The following is a 21146-nucleotide window of genomic DNA, read 5'->3' on the forward strand; positions in this document are numbered from 1 at the left end:
TGCTGGTGGGAATGCAAGCTGGTGCAGCCACTCTGGAAAACAGTATGGAGGTTCCCCAAACAGTTGAAAATAGAGCTACCATACGATCCAGCAACTGCACCACTGGGTATTTACCCCAAAGATACAAATGTAGGGATCCAAAGGGGTACGTGCACCCCAATGTTTATAGCAGCAATGTCCACAGTAGCCATACTGTGGAAAGAGCGAAGATGTCCATCGACAGATGAATGGATAAAGAAGAAGTGGTATATATACACAATGGAATATTATGCAGCCATCAAAAGGAATGAGATCTTGCCATTTGCAATGGCGTGGATGGAACTGGAGGGTGTTATGCTGAGTGAAATAAGTCAATCAGAGAAAGACATGTATCATATGACCTCACTGATATGAGGAATTCTTAATCTCTGGAAACAAACTGAGGGTGCTAGGGTGGTGGGGGGGTGGGATGGATGGGGTGGCTGGGTGATAGACATTGGGGAGGGTATGTGCTATGGCGAGTGCTGTGAATTGTGCAAGACTTGAATCACAGATCTGTACCTCTGAAACAATGCAATATATGTTAAGAAAAAAAAAGAAGAAGAAGATAGCAGGAGGGGAAGAATTAAAGGGGGGAAATCGGAGGAGGAGACGAACCATGAGAGACGATGAATTCTGAAAAACAAACAGGGTTCTAGAGGGGAGGGGGTTGGGGGATGGGTTAGCCTGGTGATGGGTATTAAAGAGGGCACGTTCTGCATGGAGCACTGGGTGTTATGCACAAACAATGAATCATGGAACACTACATCCAAAACTAATGATGTAATGTATGGTGATTAACATAACAATAAAAAAATTAAAAAAAATCATTGCCAAGACCAATGTCAAGAAGTTTTTCCCCTGTTTTCTATTAAGAGTTTTACAGTTTCAGGTCTTAGCTTTAAATCTTTGATCCACCTTTTTTTGTGTGTATGGTGTAAGGTAGGAACTTCATTTCTGCATGTGGATATCCAGTTTTCCCAGCACCATTTATTGAAGAAACTGTCCTTTCCCCATTGTGTGTTCTTGTCAAAGATCAGTTGACTGTATACGTGTTGTTTTATGTCTGGGCTCTCCATTCCATTGCTATAGGTCTGTCTTTATGTCAGTGTCATACTATTTTAATTACTGTAGCTTTGTAATTTAGTTTGAAATCAGGAAGTATGATGCCTCCAGCTTCTTTATTCTTTCTTAAGATCACTTCAGCTATTCTGGATCTAAAGGTTCCATATGAATTTTATGATGATTATTCCATTTCTGTAAAAAAATGCCATTAGGATTTTCATGGATATAGCAATAAATTTGTAGATCACTTTGGGTGGTATGGACATTTTAACAAGTCACATGGTAACCAAAAACATACACACACAAAAAATATAGAAGATACACAAAATAAAAAGAGAAAGGAATAAAGTATACCCCTACCAAAAATCAACAAAACACAAAGGAAGACTACAAGAGAGTAAAAAAGGAACAAAAGAACTACAATACAGAAAACAACAAAATGGCAAAGTAAGTCCTTTCCTATCAATAATTACCTTAAACGTAAATGTATTAAACTCTTCAATCAAAAGACATAGAGTGGCTGAGTGGACGATAAAACAACACCCAACTATATGCTATCTACAACCGACCCTCTTTACATTTAAGGACACAGTCAGGCTAGAAGTGAAGGAATGGAAAAATGGTATTCCAAGCAAATACTAAATAAAATAGAGCATAGGTGGCTCTATTAATATCAGAAAAAAAATAGTCTTTACATGTATCATATGACCTCACTGATATGAGGAATTCTTAATCTCAGGAAACAAACTGAGTGTTGCTGAGTGGTGGGGGGTGGGAGGGATGGGGTGGCTGGGTGATGGACATTGGGGAGGGTATGTGCTATGGTGAGCGCTGTGAATTGTACAAGACTATTGAATCACAGATCTGTACTTCTGAAACAAATAATGCAAGGTATGTTAAGAAAAAAGAAAAAGAAGATAGCAGGAGGGGAAGAATGAAGGGGAGTAAGTCGGAGGGGGAGACAAACCATGAGAGACGATGGACTCTGAAAAACAAACAGGGTTCTAGAGGGGAGGGGGGTGGGGGGATGGGTTAGCCTGGTGATGGGTATTAAGGAGGGCACATTCTGCGTGGAGCACTGGGTGTTATGCACAAACAATGAATCATGGAACACTACATCAAGAATTAATGATGTAATGTATGGTGATTAACATAACAATAAAAAAATTAAAAAAATAGTCTTTAAGTCAAAAACTGTCACGAGCATCACTATATTTCTGTTGCAGAAGTTTAAAGATGTTTAGTGTATGATACAGTTCAGAAATAAGGTGAGAGAAAACCTTTAATGTCTTTGAGCATATGTAATAGAATTGAGAATAAGTATTCTATTGGAGACTTATCAATGAAACTCATTATTCACTGGAGTTTTTGTGTTTTTTAGTAAAGTTAGTGATCTTTGCCAACAAAGGAAGTATTTATATATATAGCTTTCCAGAAAGTTCTACTTCCAGGAGACGGATGGCAACATTGTGTAGTAGGAAGAGCACTTCCTCCACAATTTTTCTGAACCTCATTTTTTTCTACCTGTAAAATAATAAATATTGCCCTCCATTCCTCAGAGAAGCATTAGAAATAAATAGGAAAAACAAGTATGGAGTTTCTTTGATGTATATGAAGCGCTATCATAATTGCTTTTTGGAAATGATCTGGGAAAATGAATTTGCAATTTCAAAAATATTCCATCTAGCACAAGAGCAATACTGTTGGTTTTAAAGTTGAACAGACCTCAGATTTCTTTCTCTGATCTTGTCACCTCTGGGTTACTTAACCTCTCTGAACTTGTATTCTCACCTGTAAAATGGAAGATATTTTCATAGAGTTATAACCATTTATTTTTTTAAGTAATCTCCATACCCAATGTGGAGCTCAAACTCACAACCCCAAGACTGAGTCACATGTTCTACTGACTGAGCCAGCCAGGTGCCCCTAGTTGTTATGATAATTTAAAGAGTTAATGCCTGTAGAGCACCTCATACAATGCATGGTGTTCAATAAAGAGTAACTATAATAACTAAAATTCCAAGCCAATATAAAGGTAGTATTTTGAAAAATCTTGATCTGATTGGAGAGCAAAAATGGAATATGAGCTATGTGAATAAAAGCAAAAAATATTCAAAAATATTTTAAGACATGAAACCACATTACTCAGATTTTTGGTATAACTTTCAGATTTAGTTATTTAATTTATGTTAATAAATTAACATAGTTATGTTATTTAGTTATTTAATTTATGTAGGTTGTACAGCATGTGGAAAGAGCCATATATACCTAGGTTTGAATTCTGTACTGTGGTGCTATCTGGAGGTATTGAACCTTATTTTTATTATTAAAAAATGGGAATGATACCTATCTGGGATAGTTATTATGAAGAATACATTAGGTAAATGAGGCAAATATTTTAGGTAAATGATGCAAAGTAACTAGCATTGTATTTGACGAGCAGTAGATTCTCAAAAATGATTTAGTTCCCTTTCCCTGTCATTAGTTTCATTGTTTTGTGCATAAATCCACCCAGGCATAGACAGCTGCCTAAGCGTCATTATTTCTATTTTTAAAAATCCCATTAACCTTGTATACAAGTGTGCATTTTGGTAAAGGTTTTATGTGGCTTTTACAAGTGAAACTAAACACATGACTTCAGTCTCTGACAATATTGTCCATTTCAACTCTGTATGTAGGTTCTCTTACTTGCAAAGGTATTATTTTTGAAATAAAAATAAATTTAGTTGGAGTGTATGTCCTATAAAACCAGTTTTGATCCTTGGAGGTTTATTTTCTCCTTCATTTGTTTTAAAATTAGCACAGATATGTTTTATAAATTAACCACATATATATTTTTTAACTTGGGGGATATTAGAGGTAGAACTTAGTAAATTACCCTAATTCAACAGAAGTAACCAGATAAACATCTCTGTAGCTCTTAAGAATTTGTAATGAATGTGATTGAGCAATTACCTTTTTGAGAAGACACACTGTCTGATACCAGAGAGGTATATGTATGCACACATATACACACGCCCTTCTTAAGAAGACCAATCTCAGGTTTACCAGGTAATTCTTTAGAAGTTGTCAATTTAAAATTTTTTAATTACAAAGTTTTCCTTTAGAGATCTCAGCCTAAGAGATAAACAAAGTAAAATTTTAAATATACTTAAATATTTTTGGAAATTGCTGGCTAGTGAATATTTTAGCTGTTGATCTTACTGCATATGAATTACCCACTGCCCAGAAAAATAGTCTTGTGGCTAGATATACAGTCTCCGGAATCATACGGCTACATTTCAATTCCACCTCAATCACCTAATACTGTGTTACCTTAGAAAAGTTAACTGATTTCTTTACATCTTAGTTTTCTCATCTGTAAAATGAAGATAAAATGACCAATCTCATCGGGTCATTATGAAGATTAAATTAGTTAACAAATATAAAGGGCTTAAAACATGCCTAGCACATGGTAAGGGCTCTGTAAATGGTATTTATGATGATGATGATGATGATGATGATGATGTAGCTAACTATGGAACTCATCTGAAACATGTTTTCTGAAACATTACTTAGTAGAGCTTCCTTCTGCCTGTTTTTAATAATATGTTGCTGTTAAATAAAAAGTTATATTGAAAAGAATCTACCACTGGACATGAACATATTAAAAATATTGCACATTTTCCTAAAGGATAGAAAAAATATGCTATTCTGATTCTTCTTTGTGGTCCAGCAGTTGTTCACATATGATATATTCCTACAACTGTGCTGCATAAAGAATGTGTTTTGGCATAGAAACTGCATAATTTGGAGAGGTTTTGGTTGATAATCTTAAACAAAAACAGTCAAACTCATTTCAGTTCCACTGGAAGCCCAGGGGGGGAAATGTTTTTGCCAAATGAGAAAAAAGATGCCAGCTTTTGAATTAGGAAGTATTTTCAAGTGTTTGTGTTGGGAAAATGGAAAAAACAAAACAAAACAAAACATTTGACTTCAGTGAATTTTTATCTACCAAACAGTTAAAGCCTTGGAAAACTATTTCCACTAAACTTTTATGATAAATAATAGCTTGTATTTTATGTAGCCTGTTATCGTTTTCACACATTTTTATGTGTTATTATATCTCCCCATAGCGTGTTTATGAATTAGGTAGGGCTGAGATGATAATGCCCATTTTTGACAAATGAAAAGACTCAGGTTTGGGTTAAGCATCTCTTGTAGTCCACAGTGGAAATGGAACAGGCTGAATTAGGATTTAAGCCCAGATATTAGTGTTCTCTCATAAATATCCTATAGAACTTTTCCCCACTATTGTTTGATTTTCCTTAGGTATTGGATTTAATATTAGACTTTAAGAGATAATATTTGATTCATTTGTACTTTTGGAGGAGGCTTGTTGTCCCTTATTCAGATTTGTCTATATGTTTGTGACTATCTGCAAATATTTGCTTTTCCTGCTCCCTAATCGGCTCTTACCTGTTGGCCCATTCACCTGCTTATTAACACACCTCTGTTCTCTTGAACAGCAAGGGAAATTAAATTAGCCAACTTGTAACTTGTTAGCAGCTCTACTAAAAAGTTCTATGGGATTTAACGAATTCAGTGATCTAGTTACCATGAATAATTAGAAATTGTCATAATTTGGAAATAACTTTTCCTTAGGTGTAGGATTCAGAAGTAGAATATCTGAGACATACCTAATATTCATCTCAATAGTGGAATATGCATGACAATATAGCATCCAGGTCAAAAGCTGGTGAAACTTTTTTTTTTTAAGATTTTATTTATTTATTTATTTGTCAGAGAGAGAGCACAAGCAGGGGGAGGAGCAGGCAGAGGGAGAAGCAGACTCCCTGCTCCTGAGCCAAAGGCAGACACTTAACCTACTGAGCCACCCAGGCATCCCGCTGGTGAAACTTTTGGTTATGTTCCAGTTCAGTGGTTCCAAATCCTGACTGATCAGAACCACCTTAAAAATAGTTTCCTCATCTCAATCTTTGGAGATCCTGATGCAGTAAATTTAACTGTATTTTTAAGTCTCTTTAGGTGATTGTGCTGTTTGCCCAGGTTGGAGGGTCTCGCACCTATTCACCTATTCCTCTGTGGTAAGGTTCATATAGAATTTATTTTGCTGATTTAAACTTCTCCTCCTTTAATTTTTTTTTTGAAGATTTTATTTTTAAGTAATGTCTACACCCAGCGTAGGGCTCAAACATACAACCCCGAGATCAAGAGTTGCATGCTCTACCGACTGAGCCAGCCAAGCATCCTCCTCCTTTTCATTTTGCTAACTTCTTCATCATCTGAATGGTTTTTTGTTTTGTTTGTTTGTTTTTTTAATTTTAGGCACAAAATGTTTTGAGCTCCAAGAAGGAAAAAGGCTGGCTCTCGATTCCCGTATGAATGATATATACTTTTTGGGTTATCCATGGCTAACTTTTAAATACCAGGTTTTTTTCTCCCTTCATCTAAAGAGTTAGCAAGGTCATTCATTTATCTATGTATGCATTAGCAAAAGCATTGGATACCTACTGTGAACTAGTTATTGTGAGTGGCATTGGACAAATATAAGTTAAGATACATCTTGACCTCTCACAAACACATTATAAACACAGCATGTTCTAAAATGTTAAGTGTAGTGGAAATACACAATATAAATGGATGAAAGAGATATTTGGGTGGATGCTTTAGGAGCATGAAAGAGGAAACAATGAGTAAAGGAAGACATTGCAAAAGAATACCCTTTTATCTCAGTCATTTAATGGATGATTTTATCGGAAGAGGAGAGGCAGGGCATCAGAACTTGCAGGGGCATGAAAAAACACAGCATATTCCGGAACCTGCAGGAAGTTTAGTATGGTGAGCATATAAGGGTCCATGGTAAAATTGGGGCCCAAGAGGAGGATGAGATGTATATGGAAATCACATCAAGGCCCTTCTTCCTATGCTTTACTAGAGATTGTGAATTGTGTCCTCGTACCAAAAAAGATCGTTAGGTGCTTAAATAATGCCATTTCCTTCTCCTAGTATCATTAAGCAGATATAACTGACATCCCAAAGGCTGTAAGTCAGACAAGACAAGAGTCGGGGTTTTGTAGTCTTGTTTTTCTGACTGTGTTTCATCTTTCAGCTTATTTATTGCACTTGCACGGTAAACACTATAGATGACAAAAAAAAAAATAATTGTCAAACGTTCCCACTGAATTTTCAGTCTACTTTAGCAGATGGCATAAATATTTGTAAAGATCACAATAAGAGATATCACAAAGGAATCTGTAATTGCTGAAGAGTCCGCGAATAGTAAGAGTTCATAAGATGGAGGAATCGGTGCCCTTGATCTGAAAAGGTTTCATGAATACAGAGGAGGGATGTGAATTCAGGCTGATGGATGGGTCGGGCTGGAGGAGGTAGGAAAGGAGAAAAGTCTGTAAGTGGGAAAATACTGAGCAGCAGCAGGAAGGTGTGGAAATGAGGGTTAAATACTGTGTTTGGGGGCAGCATTTGGTCATTTGCCTGGAGCTAGAGTTTGTGCAGGGAGAACATCAGTAAATATTGGCAATAAATAAATGTGTCTTCTACATGAAACGAAGTCTTCAGAAAACCTAGTAAGAAAGGCTATTGCTGAATTTACTTTTGGTCCATCTTAAAGATCTCACATAAAACTCTTCAGCTGAACTTTAAAAAATAAATATTTTGTAATAGAAGAGCATTTTCTGGCATCAAGACACTTTCAAACACTAAAGTCATTGCCAGAGATTTTTCAGCTTAAACTCATGCTGTTTAAATGCATTAGAAAGAGAGTTAGATAGCCTTTTGTTTAATTTAGGCTTTTTTTTTTTCAAGGAAAAAATAGGAAAGTCTAACCATTGACCCTGTGTACACAGAAAGCATAATTGTCACATCTTCAATCTGTTCGATGCCTGTGTGTGGTTCATTGTTTGCCTATAGCCAGTGAACTTTAGGAATAATTCCTGCTTGCCTCAGACAAGAATGAAACTATGCCGGTAAGGGCCACCATTGTTCAGGCATCAGAGATTAATATAAAAACGTTTTCTGATAAACTTAGAACATTTTCTAGGTAGATATTTCAGCTTAAACTAGACTTCTCAAACATTATTTCCTGATTTTAAAGAAGCAGTACTGCATAAAAATTAGAAGATTTATAGAAGTATGTGCTCCCATAAAAGTAAAAATTTGAGATAACTTGGTAATATTTTTGTATGTTCTATTGTGGTATTCTATGCAATTTCTACAAAGTTGTTAGTTTTTTACAAATATTGTATCTTACTACTTCAATGTTAATACGTACACTTTATTTTTTCTAAAACGATGCATAATTGTATTTTTAATGGTTATCTAACATTGCATTGATATACTCTGAAGCAATTTGACCATTCCTTTATGGTTGGATGTGTAGGTTATTTCTCAGTGGTATGTGTCTGTTATACATTTAAAGTGAGGAGAAACGTGTTTGCACCAAAGGCAGGTTATATGGTCTACTTACGCAATGTGCAAGCAGAAAATAGATGACAGAAGGGTTGTTCTTCCCTCCTTGTTTGTTTGTACCAGAACACTCTATTATTTACATACATTTTAGCCTCTGTGCCATTTTCAGAAGCTTTATTTGTCTCACTTACTTTTTGGTTTTGGTAAGGCTTAAATAGAAAATCCATCTGTGAAGCATATTGTATATTCACATTGAAGGCTAAAAATCCATTTTTAATTAAAACTTTATTCGGCACTCATGGTTCACTTTGTCCTGTTTTATTATGAAACACTTCAGTCTTCTTCCTAAAACACATATGTCTTGTACATTTCAAGATGTTCCTCGGCGCTCATGTGGAACTAGCTTCTTTATGCTGTCAGCTCACTACCATATGTCCTGGCTGTTCATTTTGCTTCCTTTCTCGCATTTGTGTAGGCAACATCTTGTATGTAATGCAAGTTCATTTCATTCCCTTCGCTTTTATAAAACTTGTCAGAAGGTAAAATAGCAAACTGGAAACACTGAATGATTCTCTGGCTTGTTAGGTTATACATGAGTATAAAGGATGTAGCCTTTCTTAAGTTCCTAATGTTTGTAAGACATGAAGAGAAAATGTGTCCAGTTAGACCTGAAGTCTTGCCAGATGTGAATAATTACAATTAAGGTATGATTGATGCTACTTGGCAAAGACACACATTATATAAATTGCAATTCTTTATATTGATTATTAAACCAAATGTGAAGACTGGAAAGGGAAGAAAGCATAAAAATCAGATTGTCCCTTTTATTTTCAGCAACACACCATCATGCTCTCATCTGAAAGTCTCTTTGTAGGATTGTCCACACCATGTAAATGATTTTTAAGGTGGCGGCAGCAGGGGAAGAGGAGCAGGAGAGAGCGATGGAGAGAGAGAGAATCTTAAGCAGACTCCACGCCCAGCGCAGAGCCTGACATGGGGCTCAATCTCATGATGCTGAGATCATGACCTGAGCCAAAATCACAACTGACTGAGCCACCCAGGTGCCCCTCCATGTAAATGATTTTTGAGATAAATTGTGTTGTACTTCGAGTTAAGTATATTGAGATGAACTAATTTAAAAAGTAGTGATGTTTAAGTTAAATCTGAATTAGAAAAAGCAGTGACATCTGATGGTATTAGAAAGTTTGCCTTTAAAAGAAAATTATGTCAGATGGGCTTTACATTCTCTAAACCTCAGCTATTTGAACCCTAATGAGTTCTGAATATTTGAATTTCTCAAATAGTTCTGTTATACTTCCATTGAAATATTTGTTCTTTTAACTATTGACTGCAGTATCTAAATTTATCACATATTTCCTAACTTCCTTGAACTAGAAGATAGTATATTCTAATGCATTCATGATGATTCTGGCTCACCAGTATGAACAGCAGGTATTATATCAGCCCACACTGACGCCAGGCTATTGAGGTGGAGGGGAGCCTTTGTGGCCTGCAGTGACTGCCTCCACATGATTACGGCTCTTCATTTTGTTTTATTTTTAGCATTGATGCTGCTTTGGTGTCTGTCCTGTCCTTGCTGAAAATTGGCACTTCTCATTATTTCAGAATTTCTTTTTCCTCTTCAAATTTTCTGTTTCTGACATAGAGTAGGCTTGGAGACCCGGTCACCAATGTGAAATGATTGCGTAAAACAAGAACAAAAATGTCCTATTAGCCACCTCTTAAGTATTGATGTTATGTCATCAGCTCTGACTAGTATGTTTTCATTGATGAACTTGCTGTGTCCAAAGAGTTTAGCGGTCAGTGTAAATGTGAGTCTGTCTCCCCAAATTAGGAGATAAAATTACTTTGGCCTAATGTTCTAACTTGATATAAATTTTAACATGAGAGAAGCACAGGTGCATTTAGACTACCCTGAGTCCTTTATATGATAACTTAGTATATCATACACCTTCACCTCCATTGATTAGAATGCATATCTTTAACTATCATCTTGCACAACTTATAATGCAAGACTTAGCATTAGCCCAAGATGGACATTATGGCACATTTAATTTAAGCACATGGTGGTTTCCCTCTGAAATGGAAACCTTTCTTCAATCATAGCACAAATGAAAGAGTTAACATACAGGGTTTTGTATGTTCTGTGCTGCCATTTTGAAATGGGCTAATAAATTCTTTATTCCATCAGTAACAGTTGAACCTAACATTCTGAATTATGTCCTATAGATTTATATATTTGATCAGTGCTTTGCTGTTGCTGAACTAAGACACAGAGAAATATGCATCAAGCACACAGGAGCATTTCTTGAACTCTATTGAACACTTGTGTGCTGGGCCCAGTACTAGATGCCGAGGAAAGAGGATACAGAGATCAATGAAGTTCCATCCCTGCTTCTGAGGAACTTCGAGTCCTAAGGAGAACGACACAACAAGGTGGGTTAGACTTCAACGTGGAAAATGTGATAGGAAGTATAAACAAATCCAGTTGTGAACTCTGGAGGCTGAAGGAAGAGGAAAATTAAAAAAAAAAAAAAAGAGAGAGAGAGAGAGAAATGGGGGCTGGAGGGCAAGTAAAAGGGCAAGAGAAAATGCTTCTTTCCTGTCTCCAGGACGAAGAGAAATACCTGTCCCCAACCCACTGTTAGGAATACCAGAGGTGCATTCATTAACATTTTGAATGCTGTTACTCTTCTATCGTGGAAAAACAAAATATAGTATAGACGACACTGGAGAGAAATCCTCTAAATGTGAGATGTGTGATAAAGGCTTCAATCAGACATCACAACTTCAAGCCCATCAGAGAGCCCACCCTAGAGATAAAACCTACAAATGGGAGGCATGTGACAGGCTGGTTAATCAGAATCCTGGTCCTCATCAGAGAGTTCACACTGAAGAGAAACCATATAAATGTGAGGTATGTGGGAAGGACTTCAGTAAGGCCTCAAATCTTCAAGCCCATCGGAGAATCCACACTGGAGAGAAGCCATATAAATGTGATGTGTGTGATAAGAACTTTAGCTGGAATTCCCATCTTCAGGCTCATCAGCGAGTCCACACAGGAGAAAAACCATACAAGTGTGACACATGTGGTAAGTACTTCACTCAGGTTTCACATCTTCAGGCCCATCAGCGAGTCCACACAGGAGAAAAACCATACAAGTGTGACACATGTGGTAAGTACTTCACTCAGGTTTCACATCTTCAGGTCCATCAGCGAGTCCACACAGGAGAAAAACCATACAAATGTGAGACATGTGGTAAGGGCTTCACTCAGGTTTCACATCTTCAGGTCCATCAGAGAGTCCACACAGGAGAGAAGCCATACAAATGTGAGACATGTGGTAAGGGCTTTTGTCAGAGTTCACATCTTCAAGACCACCAGAGAGTCCACACTGGAGAGAAACCCTACAAGTGTGATATGTGTGGGAAAGATTTCAGTTGGAGCTCCCATCTTCAAGCCCATCAGAGAGTCCATACTGGGGAGAAACCCTACAAATGTGAAGAATGTGGGAAAGGCTTCATCTGGAACTCATATCTTCATGTTCATCAGAGGATCCACACAGGAGAGAAACCCTATAAATGTGGCATGTGTGGTAAGAGCTTCAATCAGACCTCACATCTTCAAGCCCATTGGAGAGTCCATACGGGAGATAAACCCTACAAATGTTTTGACTGTGGAAAGGGCTTTAGTAAAAGTTCACGTTTGCAAGTTCATCAGAGAGTCCATACTGGTGATAAATCCAATACACATGATGAGTGTGATAAGTGTTCTTCAGAATGTAGACTTCTCACTTTCATCAGAAAATCCACATAGCAGAGAATATTTATAAAATATTGTGTTTTAATAAAAAAAAAAGTCTAGGTACAGACTACTGTGAAGACAAAGGGAGAATCTGGTTAATTCTGCTACAAGAAGAAACGGTCCAGGGAAAATTTTGACATTTGAGCTGGGCCTTAAAGGATGCATGGGTTTTGAGTGAGCAGAGATGTGCAGCAGGATTGTACAGGCAGTGAGAACAGCTAAGGACAAGGAGGACATCATAATAGAGATGACACTGCCTGGCCTACCTAGCCTGCGGCAGTGAGCTCTGTGCCTTCGAGCAGAGGAGAAAGTGCCGGGTAGCGTGGTAAGAGCCCTGGCTTAGTCAAGTCAGCCTGCTTCCGGCCCTCTCGGAATCACGCACCGATAGTGTGAGTTGGTGGCAAGGGGACAAATCATTTTTTTTGCCTCCATTTTCTCATCTGAAAAAAAGAAAGTAATGCCTGGCCCAGGGTTGCATGTTGCCCAACTGTAGGAGGGAGGCATCCTTCACATTGCTTGCACACCGAGGTCCTACCTATCTCAGGTGGGCTGGGAGGATTCAACAAGGTAATACATATAAACACTTAGCCTAGCGGCTGGCACTATGTGCTCAGCAAACTTTCACTATTGTTAAGCAGGCTGCTGCAATTTTAAGGAATGAATCTCTTTGAAGTCTTTTTTATTTATAAAGGTTTACGCATCCCTATCCTTGTTAAGTCAGCTATGTATTCTGAGATTTATTTGAGTACAATGCAAGATGCACTTTGTGTAATATTCTGGGCTTCAACCAAGAGCAAAACAAAACAAAAAATTAAATCCCTCTAAGAGGCTTTGAATGATCAATCTTTTGTCCCCAGTCTTGGTTCATTTGATTCATGCGAATGTATAGAAGTGTCAAAATATATTTATTTTTATTAATAAAAACCTGTCTTCTGTGACCATCCAGTGTTTCCTTTGGGAACTTTCTAGTGTAATTTTGGACCCTGAGATTTAAAGATGTTTGTTTTTATCATTTCCTTTTATATCCAGGAGCAAGGCTGTTTAGAATGGATTAGTTGATTAGAACATCCGACTCAGAAAATGGGACAGCCATGAATTTGCCTGAAGATTCAGAAACATGGCTAGGGGACAATGATTATTACCAGACTTCAAATGTCAGCAAACACTTCAGGGTTGCTGGAGAGAGAAAATAAAACACACAAGGTTTAATGGCTTTTGCTGTGGGGGTGTTTGGGGCAGCTAGGATGGAACTATTTGCTGAACACATGAGAGTCTTTTTGTTACTTGTCCAACTGGATTAATTGAAGCCTGTTAACAGTCTGTCTTGTAAAACAGAACACAGCCCTTAGCTACTCACCAGTCTACATAGAGAAGGCAGAGGTTAGGGTCTGTCTTCAGAGATGGAATCAGCAGAGTTTGTGATTATAGCAAGGACCACAACCAGGTAAAGTCAAAGGAGCTTGGTCAGGGGGGCCTGGGGGGCTCAGTCACTTAAGCATCCGACTCTTGGTTTCGGCTCAGGTCCTAATCCCAGGGTTGTGAGAACAAGCCCGCCCTGCACTGGGCTCTGTGCTCAGTGGGAAATCTGCTTGAAGATTCTCTCCCTCTGCCCCTCCCCCCACTCACTTTCTCTCTCTTGTTCTCTCTCTTTAAACTAAATAAATCTTAAAAAAAAAAAAAAAGAAAAGAAAAGAAAAGAAAAAGGAGCTTGATTAGTCACAGGTTGGAATCAGACTCTGAGCCTGGCATTCAGAGTGCAAGATGTTTAATAGGGAGTGCCCTGGGTCCACACCAGTGGAAGGAAGGACACAGGATTGGGCTAGGGAGAGGCTGAGCTGCGATGTGGGCCTAGTAGCAGCCTTGGCCAACCCCAGGGGGCTGTTGAGCTAACATGACCCATCAGGTCTCACATTAGGCCAAAATGACTGTGCCTTTATACCTATTAGTCATTGGATGTGGGCTGCCCCGGGAAGGGTTGGACCTCGGACAAGGTGGCTCTGCAGCTGGGCCAGTCCCTGGTGAGGCTGCAGGTTGAAGGCTGCCTGCCTCCCAACAGAACTGCCAGCAGCTGGGGCATGTCCTTCCTGTCCTCGCCTCTCCCCACCTCCAAATTCGGTTGTCACATACGCGATCCAAACCAATTCCAGAAGCCTCACTGGACAGAGAGAAGCTCCACCCTCTCCCTTTGCCAGTTTACCCCAACAAAGTAAAGTCTCAAGTGACTCACTACCCAAAAACTACTTAACCACTGGGCAGCACCCTCCCCCACCCCCCAACACAAAAGCATAGATCCAGTACTAGCTCCGTGAGTCCGGCTGTGTTTCCCCCAAGCAGGAATTATAAGAACGTTTTACAGCTCACAGCACTGATCTTCCGCAGGCTCCAGACCCACAGACACAAATAGCTCTCAGGCAATTCCAACGGGATATCTCACAGGTACCTCAGCAACAGTATGCGCAAATCTGAACTCATCACTTTACTGTATTTGCTTTAGCATATATCCATCCATCCATCCATCCACCAATCCTTATTTTTATTGTATAAATATGTACAACAATATAATTTTAGCCATTTGTAACTGTACAATTCAGTGACATTAAGTACATTCGCGATGCTGGGTACCCGTCCCCACCATCTATACCCCAAACTTTTTCATCGTCCTCAACATAAACTCCATATCCATTAAACAATATCCTTTCCTTCCCCCCTCTCCCCACCGCCTGGGAACCTCTAGTCTACTTTGTGTCTCTGTGAATCTGCGTGTTCTAAGCATCTCATATACGTGAAATCATACATTTGTCCTTGTGTGACTGGCTTATCTCACTAAGCATAATGTTTTCAAGGTCCATCCATGTTGTAGTATATATCAGAATTTCATACCTTTTTAGGTTAAAAAGGTTACTCTTTTTACAGGAAACCTACTCTTTTTACAGGAAACCTACAAAGGTTTCCATTGTGTGTATAGACATTTTTGTTTATCCACTCATCTGCTGGGGACTCTTCGTTATTTCTTTCCTTTCTTGCATTGATACTGCAACAATCCCATAAACAGCCATCCCTTAACAGCCTCTGATCCTTTAATTTCTTCTCTTTCTTCCTGAACAAACGATAAGATCCTCCTTGGGTATATTCGTTGCCCTTTCCTCACCCTCCCTGACCCTATCCCATTCTCGGCTACATCATGGCGCTCAATTTCTAGTGGTATTCCGTGGCCTTAGCATTGCCTGTTTCTCCAAGCTGGTCTGCTTTATACTCCTTCACATCTGATGCTCCAGCCACACCAAGCACCTCACTCTACCCCAAACGTGCTGTGCCCTATCACCAACTTGTCTTGTTTTGTGCTGTTTCTTCTGCCTGGAATATAATACATTCCATTTTTTCTGCACAGAAATCTCTACTCACCATTCAAAATCCAAATTAAATGTCACATCTGTGAACATACCTCCCCAACTCTGCCAGGTAGTTTGTTTCTCTTTTCTCTATTTCCCCAAAGTATTCTGTTCCTACCTCTACTTTCAGTCCTTACTGCAATGTACTGCAATAACATACTTGCCCGCCTTTTTTGTTAGATTGACCTCTGCTTGGACTGTCAATTCTTTGCACATCTATTCCGTGTGCCTGGAAGCTAGTACCATCCACAAAGAATGCTGCATATGTGAGCAGGGTGGTGGGGTGATGCAGCAGAGTCCCATCTCTGGGCTCGAAGACCACTGCCACTACTGAGTGACGGGGCTGGGGCACCTCACTCTCCCTCTGAGTTTGCTTCTTCGTTTGTAAATAATTCAACATCCTAGAGTGGTACTGAGAGCTACACGAAGTGATTGATGTGGAATTGTCTTTATAAAACAATGGTGAGTGGTCTAAAATGGCCGGTTCCTTTAGTCTTCATGTACTTCTCCTTCCAGATTATTCTGCCCTTCTACAGGGAGTTCCCAGTTTTGTGAATTATTCTTTTAAGAATAAATCACCAACAGTGAGGATGTAATTTTGGAGTAAATGATTCATTTGAGTTATTTTCAGTGTTGGGTTTGTTTGTGTACGTGGTTGGAAATGCAGGGATGCGGAGTTTAGGCAGTAAAAGAAAGAACTTTCTAATTGTCCGTGTAGTCCGATGGTGGCTTCCGGCTCAGAGGTAGGCAGTTCCCTGTCACTGGAGGCATACAAGCAGAGGCTGGTGAGCCTTACTCATAGAAAAGGCTGATCAGAGAAAGTATGACCTGGCCTGAGGGGCAAAGGCAAAGGAGGGCTGAGCTAGCTGATGCCTGAGGATCCTTCTTTTTCTGAAGGGACATCATTCTAAAATTTACATACAAACCACTCAGAGAGCCGGATCAGGCTTTTGTATTCTCTTCAGGGGATAAGGTAAAATGGTGGGGGTTTTCTTTCCTCTTTAAGTGAAAGTTGTGGATTTTATGTAAGACCACAGTAACAAATCTGACATTTCTACTTTGTGAGTCTGAGCTAAAGCTGAGATTTGGTTTTTAAATATGAAAGTAAACTGTTACTAGCTCAATTTAAGTCTCCAGGATTTATATTTATATATAACCTTTAAAGTTCTCCCAACTTTTCACCCTGGAGAAAAGAAGAAATTACAGCCATCTTACTTAGCGCTGGAAGTCGAGAGAGATACTAGTTGTAGTTTAATGGAAAACTGACCCTGTTTTGCCTGGGCTCCCAGCAGTTTCCACTGCCTTCTAACTGATGTGAACTCTCACACTCAGGGACATAGTCATGAACCTCACATATTAAATTGAGTGCTTTTGTGGTCCAAGCTCAATTACAAATCACTTTTAAAAATGTTTCTTCATGGTATTTTTAAGAGTACGATTTGTTTTTAAACATCACCCTTTTATAGTCCAAAGCAGCAAATTCATGTCGTTATTGCTCATGGCAAACCCATTTCAATTCCCCAAAAACTACTTTTCAGTGTTTCTCTCTTTGTGCTGTTTCCGCTCCAGTGTACCAGTGTGCAGCTTTCCCTGTACCCCTCCTCCACTGCCCCCCCCGCCCCCGCCCCCGGACAGAGCTGGGCTCGAGTCAGAAGCATGCCGTGTTAGCATTAGAGGACTCCTGATTTCATCTCAGCTAATTCAAATCTCTGCAGCCCCCCCCCACTCTTATTAAGGATGAAGAAACTGAGGTATGGTGGGGGCAGGGGGTGCTCACAAAGCAAGTAGTAGCAAAATTAAGCTTGGTCACAAGGACTTTCGAGTCTCAAAAGACTGAGTTTGGTTTCCCAGAAGTAGCACGTAAAAGCAGGTGCAAGTAGCTTATTTGTCAGGTGATCCCAGGATCCTAGCAGGAACGTGAGGAAATGAGACAGCATTTCCTCACAGGGAAGGCAGCTATTTATTCGTGGGTAGGTTAATGCTGTGGGCAACTGGGGCTCAAGCCCCTGAGAAGCTCTGGAAATGGTTCACAACAAGCCTCCTAGCTCTTTCACCAACTCTTGTTTGTTGTTCGTTGAGCGCTGTTCCCAAACTCTTAACTACCCACCCCCCCGCCCCCCGCCACTTCCAGCCTGCTCTGTGCAGGCAGCAAAGCATTTTTCTGCAACCAGAGAAAGCTCTCAGCACAGAGCCGTAGGGCTTTCTGCAGAAAGTCACCCAGCAAACAGCGCTGGTGCGGGCCTGGGTGATATGAGCAGGGCTGGGCCGCCTCTGCGTCAGTGGTCAGATGCAGATTTCACTCCTGTCTCTGCGCAATAAACCTCAGAGCTCTCTGCCTTCGAGCTGAGAGGCTGAAATGAAACATGATTTATAAAGGGAGATTAAATGCGTAGGGTCAATATTTGCAAATGAGCAAATAGTATCCCTATTTTATGGGAACGTACCATGCACTTTTGCCCCTTACCTCCTTTGTCATGCAGTCCCTCGGCCCCGCATGACTTGTCCTAGAAAACTCCAACTCATCTTCCAAAGTCCAGCTCCAGTATGAGTTTTTCTGTTATGCCCTTTCCTGATTCCTCAGGAAAAATTAATCACTCCCCTGCTTTGTTCTGACAGCATGTTGTGCGAGCTCTGAAATAATAGGATGACGTAGTGTCGAGCCTCCTGTGCGCCCATCTCAGCTCTACTATTAGTAGTTATAATAGCTAATGTTTATTGGTTTAATTACGACTTTATGTGCCAAGCACTGTTTAGAATACTTTATATTAATTACCTCCTTGAATCCCCTCAACGACTCTCTGCAGTAGCTGTAATTAATATCTCCAATTTGTCGAAAGGAATCAGAGAGGTTAAGCAACTTTCCTGGGATCGTGTAGTTAGCAAGGGGCAGAACCAGAAGGTTCCAGAAGGTCAGGCTTCCAAGTCCCCCCTCTTAACCACTGTACAGAACAGCCTCTCTTTGGCTGCAGTAGAGAAGGGGTCCCAAGGACTAAACCCTGAGGGTATTGCTGGCAGTTTTTATAGGGCCCCCTGCTGGGCTAGGAAACACTGTAGAGAATCTTACACGGATGGGCAACACAAGATTTACATTTTACAAAGATCATTCTTGCTCCAGTAATAGGGTGAATTGAAAGAGAGCTTGAACACAGAGATGGATGACCGTCAAGAGGCTGGCGCGGTGATCTGGGAAAGAAATAATGAAGTTCCAGGTTTAGCACAAGCTAGCCCCCACTTACCTCCCTCGCCACTCCCCAACGCAGCGGGGCTACGACATCTGGATGTGCAGGTGGTGCCCTGCACAAGTGCATCTGGCCAGGAGGGCGTGTAGGGGCAGAAACGCAGCCACCCATGAGCCCTGGCAAGGGGACCCACACCAAGAAGGAAAGGCACTTTTTGCTCACTTGCATGAAGAAGCCAGATGGGTTAGTGGGGGCCTTGCCAATCAAGATATTTTAAACTACTTTTTGTTTCCTGATTGTGTCCTGGTTTTCCCCCACCTCTGTGTTTTGAACATTTGGTTTGCTCTGATAAGGATGCTCTTTCTCTCATTCATTAATTTATTCTTTCACTTATTCATATAACACATTCTTTTTAGCATCCATCCCGTGCCAGGTACCTTTGCATTTGGGTGCAAATGGTGACTCGGTTGGGGAGCTTACAATCTAGGAGATGAGATGAATATTCCTGGCATCATTATACAGATAGGTCACTCTGACATTTTCTTCAAAGGTAAAGTCAGGGGACCCTGAGACTCTATGCTGTGTGCTGGGGACTTAGCTGCTTTGGAAGACAGCTGATCATAGTAAGGTCATCACTGGGAAATATGGCTTCCCTTAGGATGTGTAGAATTTTTACAGCCAGGTAAGGAATAAGTAGGAACCAACCAGGCAAAGAGGGTAGAGAACGAGAGTGGCTACCTGTCTCATGGCCCTACTACCTTTGGAAGCATGCCCACGCATCTCTGGCTGAAAGGACAGAGGTCTGGACCCAGACAGGCTCGCATCACAGAGAGGGGACACTGAGGTGGAGGCCCTGCAGGACAGTAGAGTCTGCGGAGGGGAGTGGGCACCGCAGGGCAGACGGCAGGAGGTTAGAGACTCAGAGGCCCGTGGGGAACTCTCATAGGCTGCTAGAATCTTTCGAATTTAGGGATGTTCAGTACTTAATTTTAAATTGTGCTTCTGTGGTTTAAGATTCTTTCCCTCCCCAAACCCTCAGTACATTTGGTTGCACGCAAATGCTTCAAGGAAATGGTTTTGGGTAAAATGAGGGGGAAAAGCTGAGTTCCCAGTAATGGTCAGTAGGCAACAGTGAGGAAAGTACGGCCAGGTGAGGTGACACCGATGAGGTCAAGGGTCAGGAGACACGGAAATGTGGAGGCAGCAGCAACAGGAGGCGTTCATAGAATCAGCTGTGTTTAAGCCTTAAAGGACGAGAATTTTATTTGTAGTCACTTACAGTGAGTGATGATCAGAGGCAGCATCGAAGAGGGTCAGATGAGAGTAGGGGCAGCCTAGACACGAGACAGAAAGGAAGGGACCTTCTCACTGTGTCCTTGGCAACGGGGCAGGGCTGTGGTCCCTTTCCAGACATCTGAGGCATGGTGTGCACACTCCAGCTGGAGGGGGCTCCTCCCTGCCAGCTGGCCCCCCAAGTCACTACCCAGCCAGCCGCCACGCGAAGCCTTCCAGGACCTTAGGGAATTACTAATTCACCATTTATTGGACGCTTTTACTTTCTGGGTACATAGTCACTTGGGACGTGGCCCTTGGTCTTTTGTCCTTGCCCCTTGGAGTACCCAGCCTAGCCGGGGAGATAAACATCACAGGAGAGTGATTGATACTGTCACAGAGGCAGGTCCAGAGGGTGTGGGATCCTGACCCAGTTGTGGCAAGTACATTAAATGCCTCAAGGCAGTGGAAACTCCACATGTGTTCAGAAGTGACGGTGGGAAGGGGCAGAATTTGAGTGGCACCAAGGAGAGCCCCCCAGAGCTCCCTGCCCAAACACTATCTGTCACCATGCTTACATTCCACCCTGGTCCCTCACTCCCTGGGGTCTGACAGTGGAAGTAAAGGCCCTCCTGGGTCGGTGCCTGCCGGAAATAGATGACTAGGGGTTGGGAACGAGGGAGGGAGGAGAGGACAAAGGGCGGAGGGAAGGGATACAGGTGAGCAAAGATGCACTTGGACTTTTGCAATGTTTTTGCAACCCTTTTCTTATATCTTCCACTTTTTTAAGCCTCAAAATACATGTATAGTAAAAGCTCCTAAATGGAAGCACCAAGAGGGTGGAAACTGTGTTTCTGAGGTAGGAACATAAGGCAGTATAATGGAAAAAGAGCTGGAATCAGAAGACCTGGGTGCGAGTCCTGCTGTGTGGCCCTGAGCAAACCCAGAGCCCTCTCTGGTCTCCCTTTC

At 40.8% G+C, this 21146-nt stretch overlaps 1 protein-coding gene across 1 annotated transcript; it reads left to right on the forward strand.

The window, feature by feature from the left end:
* The first annotated feature begins 11212 nt into the window (after positions 1-11212).
* LOC114212088 (uncharacterized) lies at positions 11213-12349 on the forward strand. The gene has a single exon (XM_028106801.2). It carries the CDS (start codon positions 11213-11215, stop codon positions 12347-12349), a length of 1137 nt encoding a protein of 378 aa, XP_027962602.2.
* Positions 12350-21146: the final 8797 nt, after the last annotated feature.

Source organism: Eumetopias jubatus, unplaced genomic scaffold (genome assembly GCF_037043125.1).
Source record: "Eumetopias jubatus isolate StellerSeaLion01/CBP00866 unplaced genomic scaffold, mEumJub1_p1.0 scaffold_4, whole genome shotgun sequence".
NCBI classification, from domain to species: Eukaryota; Metazoa; Chordata; class Mammalia; order Carnivora; family Otariidae; genus Eumetopias; species Eumetopias jubatus.